Source organism: Ammospiza nelsoni, chromosome 2, assembly GCF_027579445.1.
Source record: "Ammospiza nelsoni isolate bAmmNel1 chromosome 2, bAmmNel1.pri, whole genome shotgun sequence".
Taxonomy (NCBI): domain Eukaryota; kingdom Metazoa; phylum Chordata; class Aves; order Passeriformes; family Passerellidae; genus Ammospiza; species Ammospiza nelsoni.
In genome coordinates this window covers 20,360,095-20,385,820 of record NC_080634.1, presented here as the reverse complement: position 1 = coordinate 20,385,820, position 25,726 = coordinate 20,360,095, and the positions used below count along the sequence as shown (strand labels likewise).

The 25,726-nt window shown below is 41.7% G+C and overlaps 1 protein-coding gene across 1 annotated transcript; it reads right to left on the bottom strand.

Annotated features, from left to right (window-relative positions):
• Positions 1-606: 606 nt before the first annotated feature.
• Positions 607-25,064, bottom strand: PLCXD2 (phosphatidylinositol specific phospholipase C X domain containing 2). Its single transcript, XM_059466954.1, has 4 exons — positions 24,947-25,064; positions 9,410-9,870; positions 7,979-8,220; positions 607-5,589 (listed from the first exon to the last, which is right to left on the bottom strand). The coding sequence occupies exons 1-4, from the start codon at positions 25,062-25,064 to the stop codon at positions 5,433-5,435; spliced, it is 978 nt and encodes a 325-aa protein (XP_059322937.1). The 3' UTR covers positions 607-5,432.
• Between the last annotated feature and the right edge of the window lie 662 nt (positions 25,065-25,726).

Genomic DNA, 25,726 nt, shown 5'->3' with positions numbered 1-25,726 from the left:
CATGAGGGAATCAGGACCATCCATTCGCTCCCTCCCCCCACCTCCAGTATTCCCATATCTTCAAGACAGGCACGCTGAAAGCAACCCAAAAGAAGGGTGTGTCTGATCTCATTGGTTACAAGCACCCGACATTAGCCCAGGCTCCAGGAATCATTATCAATGTTTTGTTTCCGGATCGTTTCCGGATCAAGTATTACAATGGAGCTTCAGCACGTGTGCCACAGCAGTAGAGGCTGCACAGAAGTTGTACTTGCCTTCCAAGACAGAACTGGATCCATGATTAGCATGCTTTTGTCCCAGTGCAATCAGGCAAAGATGTTAGCTGTGTGTATGCACAAGTGCAAGCACACACTGATTTCTAAACACTTTCCACTACTACTTGCACTGAGAAGTTGTCAGCACATCCTAGAAATAAGGATGTTGTCTGCATCTGCCTCCTCAGGGGACAAAAGTACAGCAAGATGTAGCACCTCAAAAAAAATCCCAAACCAACCTTCCATGACACCATTCTGCATCAGAGAAGTTACTCAGCTCAACTGATAGTTGATTCACAACATCATCATGTATCAGAACAGCAGTACAGAACACACAGCAAAGATGATTAGCTCAAGTTGTACTTTTTATTTTCAGGATTAAAACTATCAGTGATATAAAGCAGAAGAAACAGATGTAAACCCCCAAATTTATTTGCAGTTCAGATGAGGCATCCTGGTTTCACAAAATCAGACAGGTGGGTAAAGCACAAACTGCCATAAGAAGACAGACTGCACAAAATACTGAGAATTGGTAACTCCTCTTCACCTGGTCCCCTTGGCACCCTTCCACAGTATAAATTAAAAAAAAAATTCATGAGGAAAATATATTTGACATTGAGAAAAATCAAAAAACCATCTAAATTATTTTTACATAGGATGTGCTGATCAACATTTCTTTCAAAATTAAGAATACACTGCAGTTCAATGTAGATGGTATGACAGGTCTAACAAAGGGTAAGAGAAGTACTACTTAAACGGACAACACACAATGCATAAATATTCATGGCTATAAAATATAAGCAGATTCAGCATACAGTTCTAGAGTTGACATTCCTATTGCAGTCCCTACAGTGTAGCTGTTTACTTGGTAAGATTTTTAGAAAAATAAATATGCATTTAGGAGTAAACACACTTCAATAGAACAGATGTATTGAATTAGTGGGACTGATTATTTTTAATGCAAAAAGAGACTGATTTAACAGCCTAAACCAAAGTGCGGATGGGATTACCACTAAAGGTATCATTAAGTAAATCATCATACTCTTACCACAGCTAGTCCTACATACATGTCCTTAGCATAAAATTTATTTGCTTCTCACCATATGCTCTGGCTCTTCTACCTATCTGTTGAGCTAAAACCAAAGCTGAAATAAGGATTTGTCAAAGAAGGAGAAAAAAAAGTCTTATTTTTCACTGCCAAAAGAACTTCATTTAGACCTAATCTATACTTCAAATAATTTTTTGAGTCAGTTCTGCTTCCCATATTAGACAATTTCTCTGTGCTTTAACAAGTATTGAAAAGTTGCCTGAAGTTCTGTCCCAAACAGTGGTCCTCTGACCAAAATTTTGATTATTAGGGTTTGGTAACTATGTGTTCAAGTCAAGAAGAAAGTCTTACAAAAAAAGCATATGGATGTCATATTAAATACTGCATATTTAAGTAAACCTCAAGTCACACGTGCACAGTAAGACTTCCATAGGCAACCCAACCCTAAATCAAAATATCCATGCCCTCTGTCTCTTTATCTCTCTAAGTCCAAAATCTTTGTCTGCTAAATGATGCATCGATGAACTCTGACACCTGAGAGAAGTACACAAAGAAACTACTTCCAAAGGCTTATCCAGATGAGAATGGATGAGCATGCTGGCAGAAGCCCTACTCCCATCTGAGCCAAAACACACAGTTTAAGTACTTTGCCTCAAGCAGTTGCTTGTTTTCTGGTTTCTCCTCTTCCAGCACCTACCAAACGGTCAAGGGGTCAGAACAATTCTTCTGGGGAGGTTTTTTTCCCAGCCTGTTTAAAAGTGAACTCTACCACTTTACAGATATACAAGCAAGACTAAAACCACTGTATTCACCAGAGGTACATCTACACCAACACTAAAAACCTCCCACCTTCTCCTGTGCTCACACCCATCTTTATTCTCCTCAAGCTCACACATCCTGACCTTGCAGGCTGTTATTTGCTGACCTCAGGAGCAGACTGCTCAGGGGCCAGACTTGGCCAAGTGCCTCAGTGTGAGCTGCAAGGCTGTTGCTCACCTGCCAGACCTGCTCCACTCTGCTGCCCAGAACTGGGCTAAGCACTACCACACCTACTTTGTGGGCACTGAGTGCAAACTACTGCCCTACTTCCTTGATCCTCCCTTCCTGCCCAGCACACCTTTTAATTTTGTAATGCTGGAAAATAGAGTCCACAACCCAAAGTCCAAGCCTAGATGAGCTCAATTTTGCAAAGCATGAGGAAGTCAATATGTTTTGGTGTTGAGTAAGCAAGATAAGCCCATTATATGGATAGCTTTTCTCTGTGTGACAGAATACACAAAAGGTAGTTCATATTGCTTGAGATGGTTCCGGAAAACCCTAGGACCAATTCTAAACACCAGCATGAATGCTGCCCAGAGTAGCCAGGAGATGTCATGTCATAGACAAATGTTACCTGCCAACTGCCCAGCTCACCATTTAAGACTGTCAGGTTCCTCACACTGGATGCACACCACCAAGCTCTGAAATGACAAGTCTCTTCTGAGAGGCCAAACTTACAGAAATGTTTCCCCTCCCACATACTTAAACCATTAATACTAAATCTATTTTCCATTTCTTTTCCCTCTGCTAATACTCTTAATACCCAGCATGTTTCATGAGGCAAGAACTAACAGCCAATACGTTAGAGAAAATTCTGAATTTGCACTTAAAAATGTGTAACCAAAGTCCTGCACCCATCCCATTTCTATTCAAATAAATACAGCAGAAGGACTAATACTAGTCATTACTGTGCACACATGATACAAATACTGGTTAAGCCAAATCTCACTTGAGGCAGATATATATATATATACAGTACAAAATATATTAAGGGTCAAATACAAACATCATACTCACTTCATCTTGCTTTATCTTCCGGTTCTGCAGGGGAACCTTGCAAAGGTATTATTTCTGCCTCAGTGGCATGCAAGCCAGGTTAGAGAATCACAGAATATTCTGGGTTGGAAGCAACCCGTAAGGGTCATGAATCCCGCTCTTAAATGAATGGCCCATACAGGGATCAAACCCACAACCTTGGTGTTAACATCCAATTGAACTCTGAGCACCAAGACAATTTGCAGAAGAAAAGCAACAAAACCAAATCCACGTGGAGTTTCAGCTGGGGCCATGAGTAAATCAGTAGTAAAGTAAACAAAATTAAACTAAGGAAAATCCAGGTATTTTAAATAAACTTGCAGACTGAACAGAACTGTTCAAAACAGGTTCTGATGGTTTCATCAACAAGAAAAAAAATTACCAAACCTAATAAAAATCTTCTGCTGTGGTTTTAAAAAGAAGTATTAAACTAGAAATTTGAACATAGTTCCCAAACCCTGATTTTTATGACTTGTCCTCTATCACTGAGACACAAGTGGAAAGGAGACTGAGTGACAAGCACTTCCCCTACCTCCAACTCCCTCTGAGAAATTATTCAGTTAAAAAATTCAAGGAACTCTAATGAAAGCCATGCAAACAACAGATAATTCAGATTACAGTCTGCTCTGAACTCGGCCAAGGTTCACATGGAAGGTTTGCAAACCTTTACATTTCTCCTGAGTTGTGACTAGCAAACAAAGAAGGCTGTGATTTTTCACAGCTGTCAGACCATGATGGCAGACACAGGATAAAACAACGAAAGAAATAATAAATCTGGAGATTAATTTTTCATTTGAATTAAATATGTATATAGACAATCCATTCTATAATAAATAAGCTTAGAGATAAATACAAATTCATAATCAGTGAATAAACAGTGCACCAACAGTTCCTTCAGGAAGATGATTAAGCAGAGAAGTATCTGCTAATCAGTCCATTTTGTGCTTTAAAAAAAAAAAACAACAATAAATGAGACCATAGGATACTGCCAGCTAGTAAATTAAGTGCTGATAAGTACCAATATACGATTGCATTGGCCCAAACATACATGGTCACATTTCATTGTGAACCAGCACAAAAATAAATGTGACTAAAGAAAGAAGCAGTACTAACACCCTCCTCTGCTTGTGTGATTATTGCTTACTCTGTCACAAGCAGGTGAAGGCTGGAGAAATTTCTCCTTTAATAGGTGTGGCTCTCTAAAAGCACAGTTTTCAGGTCTGACTGCAGAATTCACTGTCCCATCACAGATCACAATGATCCAATATTTGGGCTTTGAGCAGTCCATGTCAGCTCCAGTTCTCTGAATATCAAGCAAGCCCCCACTTGGCCCACCTCCTTCCAGAGAAGGGCTTGCCTGGGTGATAGACTTTCCCCAAAGAAAATTTGATGGATTAAAAAAACCCAAGTGACCAAGAGGTAAAAAAGAAAGGTTATGCTGTATTTTCCTAAAGATGCCAGTAATTCAGGAAAATTAATGTTTCCTATATGTCACAGCGAACAGGAATTCAGACTTGAGTCATAATCCTCAAAATCTGGAGACTGAAATATTCTCCAAATTAATGCCAAAAGAAATATACTTAATCACAGTTGCAACTAATTTATTGAAGTAATAAAGTAAAATAAAGAGGTCAAGAAGAAAGATTGTGCCAAGCCTTCACCTCTCAGGCCCAAAGGACAGTTTGGATATTTAACACAGTGTTAACAGGTTTGCCCTGAACAACAGCAGTATTGTCTCTTCAAGTAAGTCAGAGGTAGTGTCTAAAACAGCATAGCGAGTAGAGCCTCCAGCTGAGCTCAGCTATGCCAGAGGTGGCCCAAGAACAACTCCACCTGGTCAGCCTGGTCAGGCTGCCAGTGGGATCAGCAGTGATCCCTGGAGTGAGCCCTGGCCATGGGAAGCAGGCAGGATGCACACACGGGCGCTGGGAGTATGGTCACCGAGGAGATGCGTGCCACAATAGGGTACATCTGCTCCAGAGGCCAGCCCCTGTCAGCAGCAGATGTGTGCATAGCTCAGCCACACAGAGCACGCATACACAGAAAGACAGACAGACAGACAGACACAGCAGCACACACACACAGTACTCGGCTAACTCAGGTCCACACAACTCCAGGAGAAGGGACCTGGCTGTACATGAGGTTTAACCACGTTTCCTCTAGGAAACATTTTTTCACAGAGAGAGATTACAATAGGTTTCACTTGACAAGTAAAACATTAAGCATAGTTCAAAGACGTCCACTAAGGAGCACATGTGGAACACAGCAATCAGGATTTAAGTTGCAGATTCATCCTCTTCCAAAAGGAGGTCGTTCAATGCAATAACTGTAGCAGCAAAATCAACCAGCTCCACAAAGTCTGATGTAATTATGTTAACACCCATAACACCAGGCCTCTGTGCTTTCACCCAATTCAAAATCATGGGCAGGTTCCTAAAGAAAGTGAAATAAAGAAAATTAAACACTTTAAAAGAGGCACCTTTGTATACCTACTCTTCTCATTTCAAGCACAACATGCTGTTTAGAAAATATATTATCTCATATTTGTGATCAGGGATGTCACCCTAAATGCAATTGGCTAATGAGTGCTTAACACAGCACAAGGTCATTAGCTATCAAACAGACATATTGGTCAGTCATCAGTGCCAACTAGGAGACATAAAAAACCCCTCTATATTCACTGGGTAGTCTGTGCTTCAGGATTTAACACTGCACTAAAATTTTCTCCACCGTGGTTTGTTTGCACCCAAGCACACGTTAAGTCAAATGCTCAATTTCACAGCAAACCAGTGTAACACAAAGCAAGGCCATGCCTCGCCCAAGATGCTCCCTTGCCCTCCTCTGCCTCAGGGGAGGCAGGAGAAAAAGTTGGAGGCAGCAGCATCGCATTTCTCCTAAATTCCCTCCAGCTTCCAGACTCACTCAAGAGCAATGGGGTCAGAGAAACCAAACCTAGAACGAAGCTGTCAGCTCCACAGGGGTTGAACATCCTGCTTATACATCGCTACAACTGGGTAAAGGAGAGTTGTGTCAGGAACTGAATTAAACAGAGTTAGAAATTCTACTATGGGGAGAAATTTCAAGGTTAGGAGTCTGCACCAGCTCTCTTGCACTCTAACATGAAATACCATGCTTTTCAGCAGTTAGACACAAACGGTTAAATATGTTTGCATTATTTAGATTAGTGCTGTAACATGTATACATTATTTGAGAAGATGGTAGGCTAGCAAATTAGCTAACAGAATGATTAAGAGAAAAAAGCAAATCCAAAAAACTTAAAATCACTTCACGCCTGCTGAATCAGGACAATAAAAAAAACTTATCAAGAACTATGAGTAAAGGCATAACTATTGCCAAGGGACACACCACACTTCAGCCAGGTAAGTGTGACTTGTTGCAAGTCTCCTTTAGCAAGACCTCAGAACATTTAAATATTCAAATCCAGGGCAAAATTTCCATACAAGAAGGCAGGCATCTACATAAAACAAGGACAGATTTGCATATCAGCTAGCTTGTGCAAATGCACACAAGTAATCACACACAAACAGCAGCACCTATCTGCAACTTTCGGTTTAATTGCAAACAAGCGGTAAGGATGAGAGAAAGGGACGGACTGAAGGCAGGCTTCCCGGTCAGAGTGGCTTAGAGCACAGATCTGTGCCAGGAGTCCCTCGAAACAGAGTTGCCCGCCCATTCCACGAAATGCAACGATCCTGGGGTAGTTTTGGCCCAGCAATCCCGCCCGGCCTCGGCGCGGATGCCCCGCAGGGTCCGGCGCTCGCGGGCCCCCGGCGCCACCTGGTGCCGAGCGCGGCCCCGACACCGAACCAACAGCTCGGGCCGCACTAACGCCTCCAAGCACGAGCGGGACTGAAAACGCCGAGATTTATACCTAACCACCGATTCTCTTATTCACAGAATCACTGGGTGGCCTGGGTCGGAAAGGACCTTAAATATCATCGCATTCTAACAGCCCTTGCCTTTTGCAGGGACATCTTCGAGCCCGACCCAACATGGCCTTGAACACTTCCAGGGAATGGGGCATCCACAAATTCTCTACGCAACCTGAAGCAGGGCCTCACCTCCCTCGCAGTAAAGATTTCTTCCTAATATCCACGAGGACTTTTACAGTTCTGGTAATTTTTAGCAAATGGGCTAGAAGGTGGTAATTCCATAAAATAAATAATATTAAACTATCCTGGTCATGCTGTTAATACTAATAAAAATCACTGTCACTCTGTGCTAATCAAAGCAAAATTCTCTTACAGGGACCTTACTCATAGGAAAATTAATTGTACAATGGTCAATGGTATTAAGTCAAATGGTGAATCTAATTTTTGGAAAGCCTTCCCCCCAGCTCCCTTAAAATACAAGATAAAATACTGCCCTAGGTCATACACCTCTGGCTGTTACTGAAATTACTGAGACATCTGTATGGATAAATGTAAAACTAAGTCCAGAAATAAGCAATTTTCCTCTGTGGCACAAGCTTTTTTCACCCCTACTCCCTTAAAACCAACTTCAGCCAGTTTGAAATGAATTACTGGTTTGAAGCCACACATCCATCCTACATTTTACAAAATCATATCACATTTCAAAAGTTCCAATTACCAGGAAACACATATATACCCTGTTCCTTTATTATTTCCACTGTCTTTATTTTCAATGAATGCAAGTATCTTTCATGAACAACAGTACTGAGCAAAATGGCATGCTTTCAGCAAGCCTAAGCAAACATCTCCTAGTTTGTTTCTTGCTCAGTGCCTCTTTCAACACAAGACATGTTAAGTAAAGAACTGAGACAATCAAGACAAGTCCTTACCTATGAACAAGTGTGTTCTTCAGACCACGAATCAGATGCCGTGCAATCGTTTTCACTCGAGGCGTGAGAATTGCTTGAGATACATGGAAAGTCCCGTAACGACTTCGTTCCCCAAGTGTGGTCTCCAGGAACTGCAGCAGTTTGTGCACATTAGTTGTATTAGCCCATGGTGCTGGCATTTTATTACCTGGCCACAGGAAGGGATATGCCTGATACAAAGGGTGGTGGTAAAATATGAGAACCTAAGAGAACAAAAAAAGAAAAAAACAAAACCAAAACAAGTCAAAATTACTATATTTTTATTTGAACAGGCTGCTGCATTGGTTTATGTTCATACAGTACTGTTACACCTAGCATAGCAGTGAAGAGGACTAAGTAAAAAAGTTGCTCTTGAGTCATGAGTGTCAGTGTATTCGTTGCACTACAGCCAAAGGAGATGAAGATAATTTCATTCAGCTTTGAGGACAAGATTGCTTCAGGCTTTATGGGTCATCAGTTTAAAATGACAAAGTTGCCTTTGTCATTTAAAGAGCTCAGCTTAAAAGCATTGCAACTTCTTAATGCCAGAAAATACTCTATCTGTACTTGAAGGTAAGGATTTTAGCAGCCTTGCCATCTTCCGAATACCTCCTTCTAAGAGGGCAAAGTGTGCAGGGCTGATTGGCACATGACTGAAGTACTGGCATAGCGCTCACACTTGCTGCATGAGAAACCAAAGGCAGTCCTGCTGTCAGCAAAACCCTCAAATCCAAAATTAATGTTTTTTACCTTGTAAGGTGCTTCTCTACAGCATAAAGAGGACACGTTTTTTACAAACACCCACATTTACAGAAGATTAATTTTGAAGCTTAACATTGACAGCATCAGTTCAAAACAATTCCTCAAAGCCTCATTTCCAGTTCAAGAATTATGTGCTGCTGCTGAAACCCTTTTCTGTACTCAGTTTCTGTGTACCTATGGAAGCAGTTACCACAGAGAAGAGCTATTAACCTCACCTCTGCAGATCTGGATGGCTGCAAAGGAGTTAAGAAATTCCATCCATACCTTAGTCATGCTAAAGCTTATATGCTTCACACTGGCTAGAAAGACAACAGTTAATAAAATCCTCACCAACACAACTGTGCATTACATCCCCTTCCAGAAGAGAAAACCCTTTGTAAGGGGCACAAGGCTCCAAGGACACTACAGTTTAATTATTTAACAAATGTGCTTGGGAGCAGGACAGACTGGCCACACCATAGAAGAGGGGATACATGGCTGCATGTAAATGGAGGAAAACATGCACATTGCATAGACGAGGCCCCAGTGGGCTTTAACTTGACTATCAGCAACATCCTCGGTCCAATATCTGTGAGTGGGAGCTACACTTGGCTTGTCTCTTTAAAATCTTAACATTTTGGGTTTGAAAAACATTAAACATCCTTTCCGTACCTGGTGTTTCTTCTCCCACATGTACAGTAACGTGACATATTCTACACATTCAACACAACAAAGTTTGGATTCAAATGCTGAGCGGATCCTGTTGATCAAGAAGTGGTGATGGCTGTCATCCATGGCATAGAAATGATTGAAATCCAAGAAGATTACTTCCTTGGGGTGCTGCTCAAGAAAACTATTCATTTCCTTCAGCCCATCCCATACTTTGATGCCAAACAAGCCATGTATGAAGTAAATCTCTTGTCCTATTTCCCCAGGTTTAGAAGATACACGAAGATCAAAGTAGCGGATCCCGCCTTCTAACTGCTCTTTGAAAGTCAAATTTTGAGTCACTGACCATTTCTTCATGATCTTTCTAACCAAGGAAATTCTGGCCAAACGTTTGATGGCTGTTGCTTGGTCTGGTCCCACTGGAGATTTCTCATCAACCCAGTAGCTGAAAGAATCATGTGATCCTAGAAAAAAAGCCAAGAAAAATTAATTTTAGAAAAAGTGGCTATCCCATAACACATGTGGCCTGAAAACTGAACAAAGTCCTACATGTGTTACAGGGGTGCAGAAGCATTATGCTCATATGTGAGTCTTTCAGACTATCCTTTACACCTTTTCCCTGACAGTATAACAAGAGTTAAGCATAAGTGAAATAGAGATTTTTGGAGTTCACTTGAGTTAGCAATATGAATTAAGCATTTAAAGTTTAGACTGTAGAACTATGTGTTGAATTTTAACCTTTTTACTTGAGAAACCTCCGCCATAAGCACCAAGGGACCAAAAGCGCATGCGCAAAAGAGAAAAGTTCAAAAGTTCAGTCATGAGGAAGACCACAATCTTCAGCCTCAGAGACTACCGAGAGACCCCCGTGTGACCACCACAGCAAACAACACATGCCCAGAAGGGCGTGGATCTGATTACCATGCAAAGCGAGAACAGGGGGGGCAGAGATTGAATACGCATGGCAAAGTTGTGCAATGTATTGCATATGGAACATCTTTGTGAATAAAGATAAGGGTCAGACTGAGGCTCAAGGCACAAGTTTTCACGAGAGCTATCTCGCTTGTGCTGGGCGCTGACATACCCACTTCATAACTATATCTGGTTGTGGAGTTTATTTATTCCACATATCGCTTCATAAGGTCCTCAGTTTGAACTTTCTTTCACGAGCTTCCAATTTCAACGCTCTCTGAACACCACAAAACAAACATTTGTGGTAAAGGTAAACCTCCTTCTAACCTTCCTTCATTCCTTCCCTCACAAATTACAAATCAACCCCCAAAGCTTTCCCAAAGCCTGGTACATGACTGATCTAGGATGAGACTCCAGAATAATTTTAAAAATCTGAGACTTAATTTTTTATTTTACACCTGGTATATTCAACCATAACCTTACACACCAAACATCTTGGAACAGGTTTCTTTATTCACATAATGGACTGAGGGATCTGCACCTGCACACACCTTACCAGCACATTTCCCTTTAGCCCCAAGATGGCAGATAAATGATTAGTAGTTTGAACAGTGGGCAATGACTGGCTGGACCTAGAGGTGGAACAACTGAACACACCACCAGTTACAGTGTGGATGGATACCAAGCTCATGTTAAACAAATTCATGAACATGTCTTCTACCTGACAAGCTTTCAAGTGACCAAAGGCATGGTGAAAAGAAAATTCATCAAAAACATACAACCAATGTTATATATGATAGAGATAATTCATGCTGTAGAAATAGACATATGTACGTATAAAATATTAGGAGAAAATCAAACCTATGCTTGTGACCACTCTGGCCGGGAACAGCATTCTATTCACATTATAACCAGTTCCCGGAGAGCGTTAACATAATATCAAACCTGTTGCGGTATGAATAGGGGAGCCCTGGGCCGTGAGCTACACCTGCAGTCGCTCTGACCGGAACAGAGTGATGCACATGGTAACTGCCTGCCGGACCATGCTGAGACACTACCAGATCTGTTACCGTATGAATAGGACAGACATGGGCTATCAGAGGGGGTTTCCTTTGGCACCAGCATTTGCAAGATATCATCTGGACCTTCCTGGGAGATTATTAATGGAATGTCTCAAGAAGCTCACAAGACTGGGCACCTGGACTGATTAAATCTATAGTACTCAGGAGCTGGCATCACCTACTCCATGTGAATACATCTTCTGCCCGGGTACTCAGACACTTGTCTGGGTCTTGGACTCCTTTTTTGTCTGTTTCTACACATGTATGGATCCAACTTTACATGCAAAGAGACACAAAGAAATAATGTGGTCATCTCTGCCTCAGGCAGAATAAACTGTATATAAGCTGACTGTGGTGAACCTTCAGGGGAAGGCTGTCACTCTGTCAGCAGGAACCCAAGGTCACCCAGCAGCTGCACTCGGGGCTGACGCTGTCTTGGCTGTGGTGGGATTTTGAAATTTTCTATTTTTTGTTATTTGATCTAATAAAGCTGGTAAATTTTTATAAATTTGGCTAGAGATTTGATCATTTATAACAACCAACAATCAAAATCACCAGTTCCAACCAAAATAATGCATGTCCAAAAAAGCTTCTGTGACACAACCTGTACCTTGGCAGAGAAACTGCATCTCCAATATAAAATTATGGCTTATTAGAAAAACCTCCAATTGAAAATTCAGTAGTAAACTGGAAAAAAACCTGAGAAGCAACAAAGCTCCAAAATAAAAGTTTCAGAGTGACTGAAATATCCCTACCTGAGCCAAGTCAGCAACAGAACAATGAGTAAAAAGGCAGTGTATCTTGGCCTGCACCGTACCAGAACAGCATAAAGCAAAGACGTGCAGAAGCCGATCCACCACAGACTGGGGTTTACCAAGGATTTGTGGTCATTTGCACTAGGGACCAGCAATCTAGCCTAGAAGCTGTAGCTGCTCCAGGCTCACCTTCCTTGTGAATTTCCAGCAAGCACATAGGTGACGAGAGTTTGGCCCATTAAGCCAGACCCCACTTGCTATCTGTGCTGGAGTGTAGAGAAAGCATCTTCACCTCATATTCAAGGAGCTCATTTTCCAGCTGCCCCAGGGTACAGTGACCAGGCACCTGTGTTTTACATTCCTGTATGTTTGTCTCTGCTTCTAGGACTATGCTTTTCTCAAATTTCCTCCTCTACCTCAGCCTGCAACTCTTTGAAATCCCAATCTGTAACATTCAATCTCAGGACAACATTTGAGGCATTCACAGCCTCCTTTATCCAAACCTTTTATTTGTGTACCAGTGCTCACTTGAGCACTGATGCATTTTTTGTGATGCGACATCAGAGCTACAAACAAGATTATGATTTAATGGGATTATCTTGTAGGCATTTTTAATCCAGATGAAAGAACAGACTGTGCATAAATGAAACATCACTTTTCAATAACCTTAAATGCACTCTGTTTCCATGGATTTCAACTAGTTCAAAACCAGTGAACAGGTAGTGTGAAGGTGAGTTTTTAAACTTTACAAATGAACACTAAAACTTATTCTGACCAATTCTCCATGAATTCTTCACAGCATTTGTATAAGTGATTTTCTGTTATGGCTTGCCATTCAGTCTTCTAGACAAAAGTGAGAAGTCCCAAAGATGCCATCTTAAGCAACTTTTTAGTACCTGTCCCAATAAACATCACAAAGTGGCTGTCAGTTGTGGAGCAACACGTAGATTTTCTTTTTCCCCATCTCCAAACATGCAATCCCAAACAAAATCCAGGAGCAAACATCTAGTGAAGACATTTCAGAAGCCATATGATGCTTCAAACTGTAGTTTACAGATATTTGAGTTTCACCTACCTCCCTGTACAGCAGAATGAGTCATTCAAGCTTCTAGAATATTTGGAAAGTAGACTTTAATCACAAGGGGCTTGCCTTCTGCCTTGGAATTAGTATCTCTGCACAAACAAATCTTTCATTTGGTTGTGGTTTTTGTTCAGTTTTTTCCTAGTTCTTAATTCTATCAATTTTTATTTTTTCTTCTGTTTAGGTCACTGTAGAAGACAGTTTAACATTGTAGAATGAAATATATGTTAGAATTAATTCATACTATAGAAGAATGTATTTTATAAAGATTGTGAAATCCAAATGAGTCTCTAACCACAAGCAGGCTGAGAGGCAGATGTCTATTCAAACTCCGAAATTCCTGGAGTCGAATCGGCACTTTAGCCCAAGAATAGATGCACGAGACGTGATGATCGCCGCTACCCCGTCATTGGAAACCGCCTAAGAGCGATCATCTCGCTCTGCGGATAACATCGATCAAGTTAGCCGAGCCAGAAAGATAAATGTGAATAGCCGACTTCCCGGGATTTGCTCAACGCTGGCTATCAACCAGGAAAAGGTGACTGTCCAGCTCTGCACAGTGCAAGAACCAGCTATGAATAGGCAGAGTTACAAAAGAAACTTGGACTCCTTTGCCTCGGGCACAATAAACTGTATAAAACATCCCTGCTAGAAGCGGCTCTCATGAACGGGGGTGGGGGGATTCAATGCGATAAGAGGTTGGGTCCAGGTTCACCCAGTGCTGATCCTGGGCTCGATGCTGTCTCTTTGGCTGTGGTGGTTTTGAGGACCATATTTTGGTTGCAGAAAAAGATAAATAAATCTTTTCACATTTTTTGATAATTTGGCTTTTGATTGATCATTTATAACATAGAATAATGACATAAGAAATAATTTTGTATTAACTAAGACAGTGCAGCATCCTTGAACCTATAGGAATCACTCACACCATTATGCTCCCTTAAACTGATAAATCTGACTTACAGAGGAATGAGAATTTTATCTTGCCACTAATACATTGTTGTCACCTCAGAGTTGTCTAAGTAAATCTGAACCAAAAAACAACTTATTTTCCTTATTCTGATAATTCACTTAGCAGCTACAAAAGTCTTTCCTTTGCAGTTTGACACTTACAAGGCACTTTTAGGGATACAAAGAGCAAATTTTCTCCCTGCACTATCACAAACCAAATTTTACTTATAACCTAGCACTAGAAAGCAGTATTAAAAAAGAAAAAAAAAAATCCACAAAAAACCCAAACAAGTCACCACACTGCAACTTTTTCAACACATACTTTAAAAACTGCACTCCTTAACAGGAAAGTGAACTATGTGTGACATGCTTCTAATAGTTAGACAAGATCCTATTAACTCCTGCCCCATGGCTCTGCTAAAAGCCTAGGAAATGGAGCTTTCCTCTTACATCGAAGTCAACACGTATACCTAGATATAACCAAGCAGAACACTAGTTGCATTTGCAAAATGTATCCTCCTTTTCACTCTTGGTAGCACATCACTATCTAAGAAGGGCAGGGGCCCATCACAAATTCTGTTGATCAATCTGTGATCAATACTGAGGCTGGAAAGACAGCAGAAGTCCAGCTGGGTCTTCAGTGGTCATTTAAAAAGGCCAGTCACCAATATCTAGGCCAAACCTGGACCCACAATATTTTGACTCTGGTCAAAAAACTGAAACCCTGCAGCAACAGCACTGGATACTTGTGGGGCTGTGGAGTAACAGCAAGGTGAAGACCCACATCATCCACCAGGCCCTTCTTTAAGATCACTGTGATATACTACCAGATCAGGCACTGCCTTTTAACATAGCTTAGCTGTTAAATGTTAAGTACATGCTAAGCTGATTGCATCATGATGTCAAAATAATCCCTGCTGTCCTTTGCTCTATCTCTAAACTCATAAAGTCTTGCCATTCTGTTGCTATGGCAGGAGCCAAGCTGCTTGCTGATACATGTGATACAGCATGATTTCTTTCTGAAAAAGCATAACCTAAACCAACCCAAATCTGTAAAACTTCAAAGGCAAAGGGCAGAGCCTACATGGCAGGAATGGAGCAGACCAGCCCCATTTTGTCAGGAGCTCAGTGTAAGAGCTTGCTAAGCAGATCCTCAATGTCTAACACAAGGACGTGTGAAGGTGCTTGGACACTGCCCAGCAACAGCAGCAAGGCTGGCAGGTCCTGGACAGAGCAAGAACCACAAAACTCTCACAGCAACACACACTGTAAAGTCTTTGTAAAAAATCCCTCACCCCACCATGTGTAAAAAATCCCTCACCATCTGTTGTTCCCCACCACACAAATAACGTGCATTGCCACAAATTATGCTGAGTACTTTTCCTGGGGAAAAAAGCAACCTCAAGAATCATTGAAGCAAGACATTTCACATGATAACTAACAACTTAAATATAAATAACATCCTATTCCTATAGTAAAGCTATTCCTTAAACCTACTGATTGTGGACAGAACAACTAACAAAACTAGGTATTTATACCCTCCACCTCACCCACCAAGAAGTCAAAAGGCAGAGATGAGCCAAGAAAATTTATCTTCATTGTCCTTCAGGTAAGGAGAGGCTATAAGTCCAGCCTGAACCGCCTCAAAAGCATCTTCCTGCACGTGAGGACATGGAATCACTGTACACAAGACCGGATTAGCGTTCAGACAGCAAACCTTACATGGCAGCAGACTGGTGCTCAGCCCTTCCCAAAACCCAGTCAGGCACAGGCAATGCAATGAAGAGATCATGATTTGCCAATTGCTTCCAACTGGGTAAAGATGTGCGGCACAAAGCAGCAAGCATTAAATTTGCAATATTCATGAAAGAGAGTGCATATTCAAAGACAAAAATTAGGGGACTGCTAATCCTCTGGCAGCTTTATTTCTGTTTCATTTCTTTCATCTGACAAAGACTGGTAGTTTCAAGGAAAGAAGTCACATGCCCTCAAATGCCCAGACATTTAACTACCAAAAGCTGTGCTATAGTTAGAATAATATTATATAGGTATATATATTCCAGATGCCAGACTTAAAATTATGGACAGATCTCTTAATTTTATCCTAGTAATTGCAACTGTGGATTAAATTTCACTCATAACTTTAAACTTTTTTCTTCTGCTTATACTAATTCCTCAAGTTAATTTCATGTTAAACAGCTCACTTTTCAATTCAATTTATATGTTAAATAGATTGTATTTCACAGTTCAGAATGACTTCTTGTTGAAGCCCTTGTGCTGATTGTTGGACAGTAGCCTTTTATCATCCAATCTGCAGTAAAATCTAACTTCCCAGTATGTTTATTTGTCATGCTACTTACTCACAGATAGTCAAATAACCCATGGCGGAGCTGAAACAAATGACACTTGATCAACAGAATGTTACCAAGCCTCCAATGTCAACAAATACTAGCTATAGCTGTTGACTCTCATGACCAGTGACAGGACTCAGGGAACAGCACAAAGCTGAGTTGGGAGGCTTACACTGGATCTTGGGAAAAGGTTCTTCACCCATATGGCAGCTAAACACTGGAATAGGGAAGTGGAGACAGCACCAAGCCTATTCAAGTTCAAGCAGTGTTTGGACAATGCTCTCAGGCACAGGGTGTGACTCTTGGAGGCATCCTGTGCAGGGTCAGCAGTTGGACTTGATGATCCTGTGGGTCTCTTCCAACTCAGCATATTCTATGATTCTGTACCATTTGGTAATATCTTTTGTTTCCATATAATACTTCCTGCAAATACTGCAGAGGGACAGGGATTAGCATCATGTTGCCAACCCCTTGCAAATTTACCTTTGTGGAATATTAAAAATATGATTATACAGCATGCAAAGTGCAGAGATCTTCCAACATAGAACATTACTTGTGCACTGTCAATCACTCAAAAACAGGACAAAAACTCGTGGGGTTTTTTGGATACAAGCATGTTTCAGCATACTGCAAGCCTCCCTGGTTCCAAGGCTGTGGACTCGTCAGAAGCAGCAGCTCAAGACACTTTCTGCAAACATCTGGCCAATCAAGAAGCAATAAATGAAAGCAAAAGGGCAGACAAGTGTGCTGTGAGTAAACTTAAATAAATCTGAATAAGCTGGATTTATCTTTACATGAACAGAATACTAACAGGATGAAAATTGCAAGAAACAAATGTTTAACATAGCATGAAGCTAAGAAGCAAGGTCAAAAAGACATACTCATTCCTTTAAAAACATTACAGGGTCACTTATGACCAAAGAATCACCCGAGCTGTATTGACGCTGAACTTCTCAGCACAAGCTTTGCTTACTAGACAAAGTACATTCCCCACACATTACAAACCACTGCACATGACACAGCACAGCAGGCATTACACAGCCAAGATGGGCAAAAGAACAGCAACCAAGTTCCAAAAACACAGGATGTAAGTGCAAGCAAGTCAAGGCTATCTCACTGATGTTCTTTTCAACCAGATCTCCTGTGTGTGCCAAAACTGAGGGGAAAACAGGATAAGCAAAAGTGTCTGTCAAAGTCTAGAAGTCCTCAGGATTCAGGTCATTAACAATCCAGATTTTCTTACTAGAAGATTAACATCTTAAAAGTTCATCAATAATGAACAGCAAATAGTTCATACTAACTTGTCCAGCAAAAGGAGATGAAGCAGAAATGAGAAACATCCTATTGATAATCAATTATCTAAAACCATAGAGATGAGTATATTTTAAGAAATCTACAAGAATCCTTTAGATATTCTTAATGCAGTCTCATTAAGAAAGACAAATCCTAGTACGGACCAAATCCTCTTAGGAAAACTCCCTCTCTCTATCCAAGAACTACTCTGATTTCCCCCCCTGATTTGCCCCTTTCAGGCAGTGCAATGGGATGCAAGAGCTTAAAGACAACCTAAAACTGTCAGACACAATGTCACAGAGTAGTTTGATTTTCTTTCCAGCCAGAAGAAATACTTTTGGCACTGGCTGGAGTTATTGCCATTGAAATTTAAGGTCATTTAGCCATGATTTCTCATTTATCAACATTCTCAGCTGCCTGCAATGGGAATGCAAGCATATCACTACCATTTCAAAGCCTGACTGGATCCACACACTCAAAAAGGAAAAAACCCTTCAGCTTAGAGTTCTAAACTCCTCTTTTGTGACCACTCAGAACTGAGTGGACCAAGGGGTCATTCTCTTCTGAGAAAGCTATAGAGAAATTTTTATTACATAGTATTTTCTCCTCTTTTAGCATCTTTGCTGGAAAAGCAGGCAAACAAACTTTCACAACATGGAAGGAGAGCAACAACCATTTATACCAACACTGTAACTAGTTTTCTTCATTGAAGTAAAACTTTGGCATGTTCTGCATTCATTTACATCTCTCCTTGGAGATCACTGAACAGTCAAATTGAAGACACTTTACCAGACTCATTTACCAGACACACTTAAGTCCTTCTCTAGGGTACAGATTTCAATAAATCACAGGAAGAATTTTTTTCCAGAAAAAAACCAAATTAATTAGGACCTTTGTATACTGTCTGAAGAAAATTTTGTGGTATTTCAAGAGTAATTTGGTTTTGGCTAAACAGATAACAGAAGTTCTTTAAAAAGAGAAGCCGTAAGACTGGCTTTTCAGGGGAGCTCCTACACAGACCTTGTGTCTACCAGACCAGTTCCTCACAGAGGGACATACAAAAAGAATACTTGGTTACTTAAGAACAGTGGAACAACTTCCATCAAATGTTCTCACCAGTGTAACAGTCCAGATAGTTTAACAGCCTCTCTAAAAATATTTGAGAGTTGCTGTTACAATTAAATAGCCTAACAAAGTAATAAAATAACTTGTTTTTTCAGAAAATTCTGCATTTACCAATCATACTCAACACCATTATACTCATGCAGATACTTTCTTCTAGTGGTTACCACCTGATTCATCAGTAGATACAAACTAAATTGAGAGGGAAAATAAAGCTTGGTGGAACAGAACGTAAATCTTTTATTTCTTCCCTCTGAGCTCCAATCCAACAGATGGCCAGTTCAGATGATTCAATGATGCTTTTAATGAGAACTCCATGGGAATACTGTTTGAGAGGAGGATACAGCCTCAAGGTCACCACCACTCCTCTCAGCACACACATCCACAGCCCACAGCAGCCCATGAACAAATAAACAAGAAAAATCATCGCATTAGCAAGTTCAGCAGCTCACCCAGGATCAGGCAGACAAAGAGGAAAACCACCCAACCCAGTCAGAGCCTAGTGGCCAGCTCTCAACTGGACAGTGCTTGCTGCTGCTTCTTTTCAGAACCACTTTGGCTCTTCTTAGTCAACTCCAAGTCAAGCAGCTCACAGGGCTTTTAAGGAACAGCTACACTGTCAGGACAGCAGAGTTGGCCAGTTAGTTGGTGGATAGGACGATGGCATCCTGTACAGAAGATGCTCAGGGCCCCATCACCTCCAGGGTGTGGGGCACATGAGGATGGATGGTCACACTACTGCACCAACTCAGTCACTTGCAGCAGGTTATCAACTCAGGAAACACCTCTCCATGCCTTCCGTCCCCCATTTAAGCTGAGCCATGGGCTTGGCCAGCAGGGCTGCTCCTTGTTAAGACTGACTACCAGCTGTATTTGTAAAGCTTTGTTTTCCAGGGATGAAAATTTCATAGTACTTTGATCATTTAAATCAAAATCAGGAAGCTTCTTACTGAGGCTCTTGGGATGAACTTCTCAGGGAAGGGCAGAAACAGTGGCACACTGTCCTGTGGCAAGTTTTGGCTTAGTCACACTGACACTGCCATGAACAAACACAAACTATGGAAAGTTATATCACAAGTTGTCTAGAAAGTCAAGAGGATGTGTGTCATAAGGGGGAATTAGGCAGCTTGACTATGCTATCGTTTGGAGCAGCAAAGTTTTACTATTTCAGAAGAGCCAGGACACATCTCTTCTTGGGGATCAGCCAACAGTCAAGTTCAAGACTTTAACAACTGCTCTGAGTCTCCAATATGGTCTTGTTCTGGCCATATTCAGGTCAATATGATTTAAAAAAAAAGTTTCTGGAATAGTAAAATCCATTTTTTATCTGTCATCTCTAGCTACCTACAGCCCAGCATCCCACAGGAAACTCCTCGGCCACTGTCCAACCTGATGCTGACAGAAATGGCTCCACATTCCAAATGCTCTGCATGACTTAGAAATGAGATTATGGCCAGCCATCCACATGCTTTCTGAGAAAGCAAGAACACACCAGCTGGGATCACTAGAAGATGACAGAAGAGGCCCTGTACACCACCAGAAGCCACAGGTGGAGAGCTGTCCCAGCTCTCCCTGGAAAGGCAGCCTGCCTAGCCTGCATGTTCCACAGCAGCAGAACACTCTGCTGAGTGTGACATTTGGCTCTAGGTGTATCAGTGGTTGAAAAACTGACTTCTAGTGGCAAAAGCTTAAAAATAATAAAAAAAAAAACCAGTAAGCTATTTCAAATCAGCCTTAGATATACCAAGTTTGACCTACAACACAAACATCTTAAATTTTTTTAAAAAAAAATCTAACACCCTAGGAAAAAACCATTGGTCTAAGATTTTTTTTTTAGTATCACATTTCAAAGTGCTAAAGTAAAACATTTTACTTTTCCCAAATTTTCCATCTTTTAGCTCTCTTCTTCAGTGACTCTTATCAAACAACTTAGTTCAGATTGAAATTAACTTTTCCATGACTAAGCTTAGTTTTTACTAATAGCCTTTGTTTCAGCCAAACCATGAGAAAGGAAACAATCACTCATTTATTCTACAGCTATTCTAACTATTGTTCTTTCCTGTCCACATCTGCAGCACCATGACACCTCAGGTTAATGTCTGTGCTCCCTCAGGAGATCCACACAGTCCAGCATCCATCCTAGGGCTTGCCCAACTCCGTGAGCAGCTGTTGCAAGGAGCTTTTCTGACAAGAACCACTTCTCAAAATAAAAAAATCCCTCTAAACTATCACCACCACAAAAACCTTCTCAGGTTAGCCTGGGGAACACACTCATTTATATTTGGAGGGGGAGAAAAGGAAAGGCAGGGGACAGAAGGGACTTTTGATTATCTTACTTTATTTATTAAAGGGCACCCATAATTCTTCTGGGTGCTCCTGCAAGCAGCAGTGGATCCCTGCCTTAGCCATCATATGCTTTCTCTGCAAGACAGAGAAAAAAAATTAGCAGCATGGAAAAACTCACAGCTAACTATCCTGACCAGCACTGGGAACCAAGCAAGGGGTACAGATTGATCCAAAACTCCAAGTATACCTGTTACATCCATACTTAAAGTTGGAATAGTTCAAACAGGATTAAGTAAATGTATTATTACCAAGACCCAAAGGAGAACAGAACTGCCTGCTCGTCTCATAACATCCATCCAGCACCTTGGAGGCTGGACTAACAAAATACTTAAAACATTGATAGCTGGCAGTGAACATCTGCTCGAGTGCCTTGCCTTGCTGTCTCAAACCAAAAGGCAGGAGCTTATAATGACCTCACACAAAGGAGACTGAGACAGAAAAAGTGTTTCACCTGTTCTAATACAAGTATTAATACAAAAGTTTGATGAAACAGGGAAATGGTGCCATACCTTCAGATGCAGAGACTTCAGAATCTAGCAGCAAGGTAATCAAGTGTGAAAAATGCTAATCACTTGTTTTTAAAATTTCAAAAGTTTAATAGAAATAAAATGGCTATAAAAATAGTAATACAATTAAACTAATAATAATTTGGGCAATTTGAATTAGGACAATATGAGACAATAGAAACAAAGAGTTATGGACTTTGGGTACCTTTTTCTGGGCAGCACAAGCCCAAAAAAGGACACCCGTTAACAAAGGATTAACCCTTAAAAACAACAGCCTGTTGCGTATCCATAAACCTCACAGATGACACATAAATTCCATTCAAATACAGGATTCTGTCTGGTCATCATCAGCTTCTTCCTCATAATCCTAATGGTGTCGTCCTGCTCGAGCAATGCAGGAAAAAGTTAGTTTCTCCTGATAATGGAGCAATAAATTCTCTTTCTCTGAAAGATTTAGGTGTCCTGCGACTGCTGTCTCAGTGTGAGTCCTTTCTTCAGAAAAAAAAGCATCCTACATAGTATAGTTTCTATTTTAATAATTTTGCTATAACCTAAAACTATATTTAACATAGTACTTAAGAGAATTAATACAGCATTACTTTCTAACACAACACCTAATATTCATTTTAATATTTGCAAAAAGCCAATCATAAAACACACATTTTTCACATCAAGATACCTGCCTTTCTAAAAATTTCTGCAGCAGTTCAAATGAAACAGTACAAACTGGACATACCATGGTATTATCAACTATTAGGATGTAAGTACAAGCAAGGAACAGCTAGACTCTCCACCTAATTCTTTAACTAGCTGATTTACTTTGGAAATTGATCAGTGAGAGCATTCCAGATTTTTGTGTTCCTTTTCTACATGGAGAAATAAGAAAAGTAGCAGACGCAGATCAAAATTTTACCAAGGAAAATATAAGCATCATAGTTGTGATTTCATAAAATTCTTTAATGTAAATCAGCTTGAGATTAAACAAGCACTATACAATACCCTGCCAAGGATCACATCCACAATCAAAATGTTTAAGAGTTCATTTTTAAACCCCCATCCAAAGAGGATTACTGGAATATAATTAAGAAAAAACCCTTTCAACTTTCACATAAGGTCAACACTTGTTGAATGCGGTTATTTTTGTTGACTATACTGCATGCTTGTGACCTTGATGACATTTTAGTTACTAAGTATTTGGCAATTTTTCATTGCAAAAGATTCCTCCTCTCATGCCATTGCACAGGAAAACTCATCTCTTTTCCCTGCAAATGACTATATTGGTTTAGCATTTTGGCCAGAGTTTTTCCCAACAGAAGTATCAGAAAAGCCCAAACGTGGGAACTGATCACACACACAAGGGTCTTAACTCTTTCAAAGTCTCTCTTCCTTTTGAGCAGAGCTAAATAATTATGTAATCAGCTCATATACCTCATGAACACTCATCTTCAACATTATTTACTTACTACCAGTTGGTTCTAAAGCGTGAGGAAAGAATGATCTTCTCTACCATCAAATAAGGTGTTTCACACCATTATTAACAGCTCATGGAATCATAGAATAATGTAGCTTTAAAAGCACCCCCAGAAGTCACAGCTACCTTTTCTAAAGCCAGTGAAAACAAGCAGCTCTGAAAGCAAAAGGTTTGCAACAAATTAAGCAGGAGAACCCTATGAAGATCTCTTGGGCAATATAGAAGGCAATTACCCACTCACAGTAGTACACAATAAATTAAATCTAAGAAGTTTCTTTTGTGTGTACACTCTCAATTCATTCACTTTAAATAGCTCCATAATACTATTGTTTTGTTCTTAAAAAAAAAAATCGTTAAATGCTGCAATTCCTCGAAGTGCAAAGTAACAGTGTCATGATTTTGAGTGCTGATTTTATTTCAAAAAAAGTTTTAAGGTTTCCACTCCTGGAGCTCTATCTCTGTTCCTATGTACAAAGGATGACAAGGAGCTTGGTGGGGAAGCAAACAAACTCCTCAAATCAAAACCAATTGAGTCCATCATTCCAGGGGAGAATGTATCCTCAGATGAACAAAAGCAGGCTACTCCTGTCATATGCACACAGTGTTAAAAACAGACAAAACTGCTTCTCATTCAACCTTTGATCTCTCTTCTGAAGGTAACACTGATGATCTCCATTGCTGTTCAGCATCTGCAAAGATTCCTCAACTGCCACCTGTATTCCACACTGCTAGGAACATGTCTGCTATATAGGATCAGAAGAAGATTGGAAAACACTGCTGAGATAAGAGTCCAGCCCAAGCCCTAACACCACCTTGCCAACTGGACCGTGGCACTCAGTGCTACATCCACTCTTTCCTTAAAGACCTCCAGGGACAGTGATTCATCACCTCCCTGAGCAGTCCCATCCAATGTCTAATCATCCTTTCTGCGAAGAAACTCCTAACGCCCACCCTGAACCTCCGCAGACACAACCTGAGACAGTATGTATGCTACAACATACATACAAAGTGCTAGTGACAAGCTAAAGCACTAAAATGAAAACCAAGCCTGTACCAGACTGCAACATCCAGCATCAGAAGGAGCTACAGTAACCACCTCAAAAATCTTCCGTATTGACATTTGCAAGGAAGAATATTTTTTACCCTTTAGAGACAAAAAATCAGTCTAAGTAAGTTTCAGGTCATCTATTGTTGTCGTCATTTATAAGTCTATCTACCTGTAAACCAGGGTATAAAAGACATGCCATATAATGGTCTGGATTGGGAGGGAGCCTGAAGATCACATAGTTCCAAGCCCTCTGACACGACCAGGAAGACTCCCCCCGAGAGCAGGTGGCTCAGAGCCCCATCTCAGCAGGTCTGCCATTTGATAAACCTCCAGCTGCTGGGTCAACGCAGCCAAACCATTCTCCCCACCCGACTTCAGCTCGACTTAAAGCACCTGCAAACGCTCAGGACGGCCGCTAGCGGTCACAGCTACCTTTTCTACAGGCAGTGAAAGCAGCAGGTCAATGGTTAGCGTCTCACAGCAGTATTTACAGGAGATTAAGCCCACCATCCTCTGCTGCGATGGACCGGGCTCCTCTCAGCCCCAGCCTCAATACTTTATTACGGGGGACGCGACGCCGCGGCGACTCCCCCACCACCGCCCGGACAGCCCCGGCCCCGTACACCTCGTCGCGCCGCCCTACCCGGGATGGCGAGGTTGGAGAGCGGCAGGGAGCGCAGGGCGGGCGGTAGCGAGCCCATCCAGTCGGCGTTGCCGTCAGCCATAGCCCCCACGGCGCCGCCCCGCCGGCGCTCCCGCATGGCTGGCGGGCGGCGCGGCCGAGCCGGCACAACGCCGGCACCCGCCGCCGTTATGTAATCGGGGTGACGTCAAGGGGCACGGCGGCTCACCATTGGCCGCCACCCCGCGCCCCGCCCCCAGCCCCGCGCCCGGTGGGGTAGGCGGGCTGCGGTTGCGGCGTTCATGGAATCTCGGCGGGATGGGTCTGCTGCGGAGGAGTGCCGGGCCTTGTGCCCATCGCCCAGCTCTCGCAAGGACAGCTCGGGGCACACAGCACAGAATGGCGTCCTGACGGGTCTGGTATGCCTCCGGTATGCCACCCTGTGCGTGCAATCTACTCTAGTGCGCGGTTACTGCACAGGAAGAATGTTCTTTCTCCTGTTCAGCTGGAACTTCCTGGGACTCAGTTTCTGCCCGTGGCCTCTGGTCCTCTTGCTGGGCACCACCGAGCAGACCCTGACTCCATTCTGTTGACTCCCTCCCTTAGATACTGATAGACATGGACGAGGTCCCCTCTCAGGCTGCTCCAGACCAAACAGGCCCAGTTCCCTCAGCAGTTCCAGGTCAGAGAAACACCAGTCCCCCAAAATTCATCCATTCCCTCTACCATAGCACCTGAGAAGCTACCCCCCACACAAAGGGCCAGTAGCTTGGTTTTGTTATGCTGGCTGGTCAGTTAAGT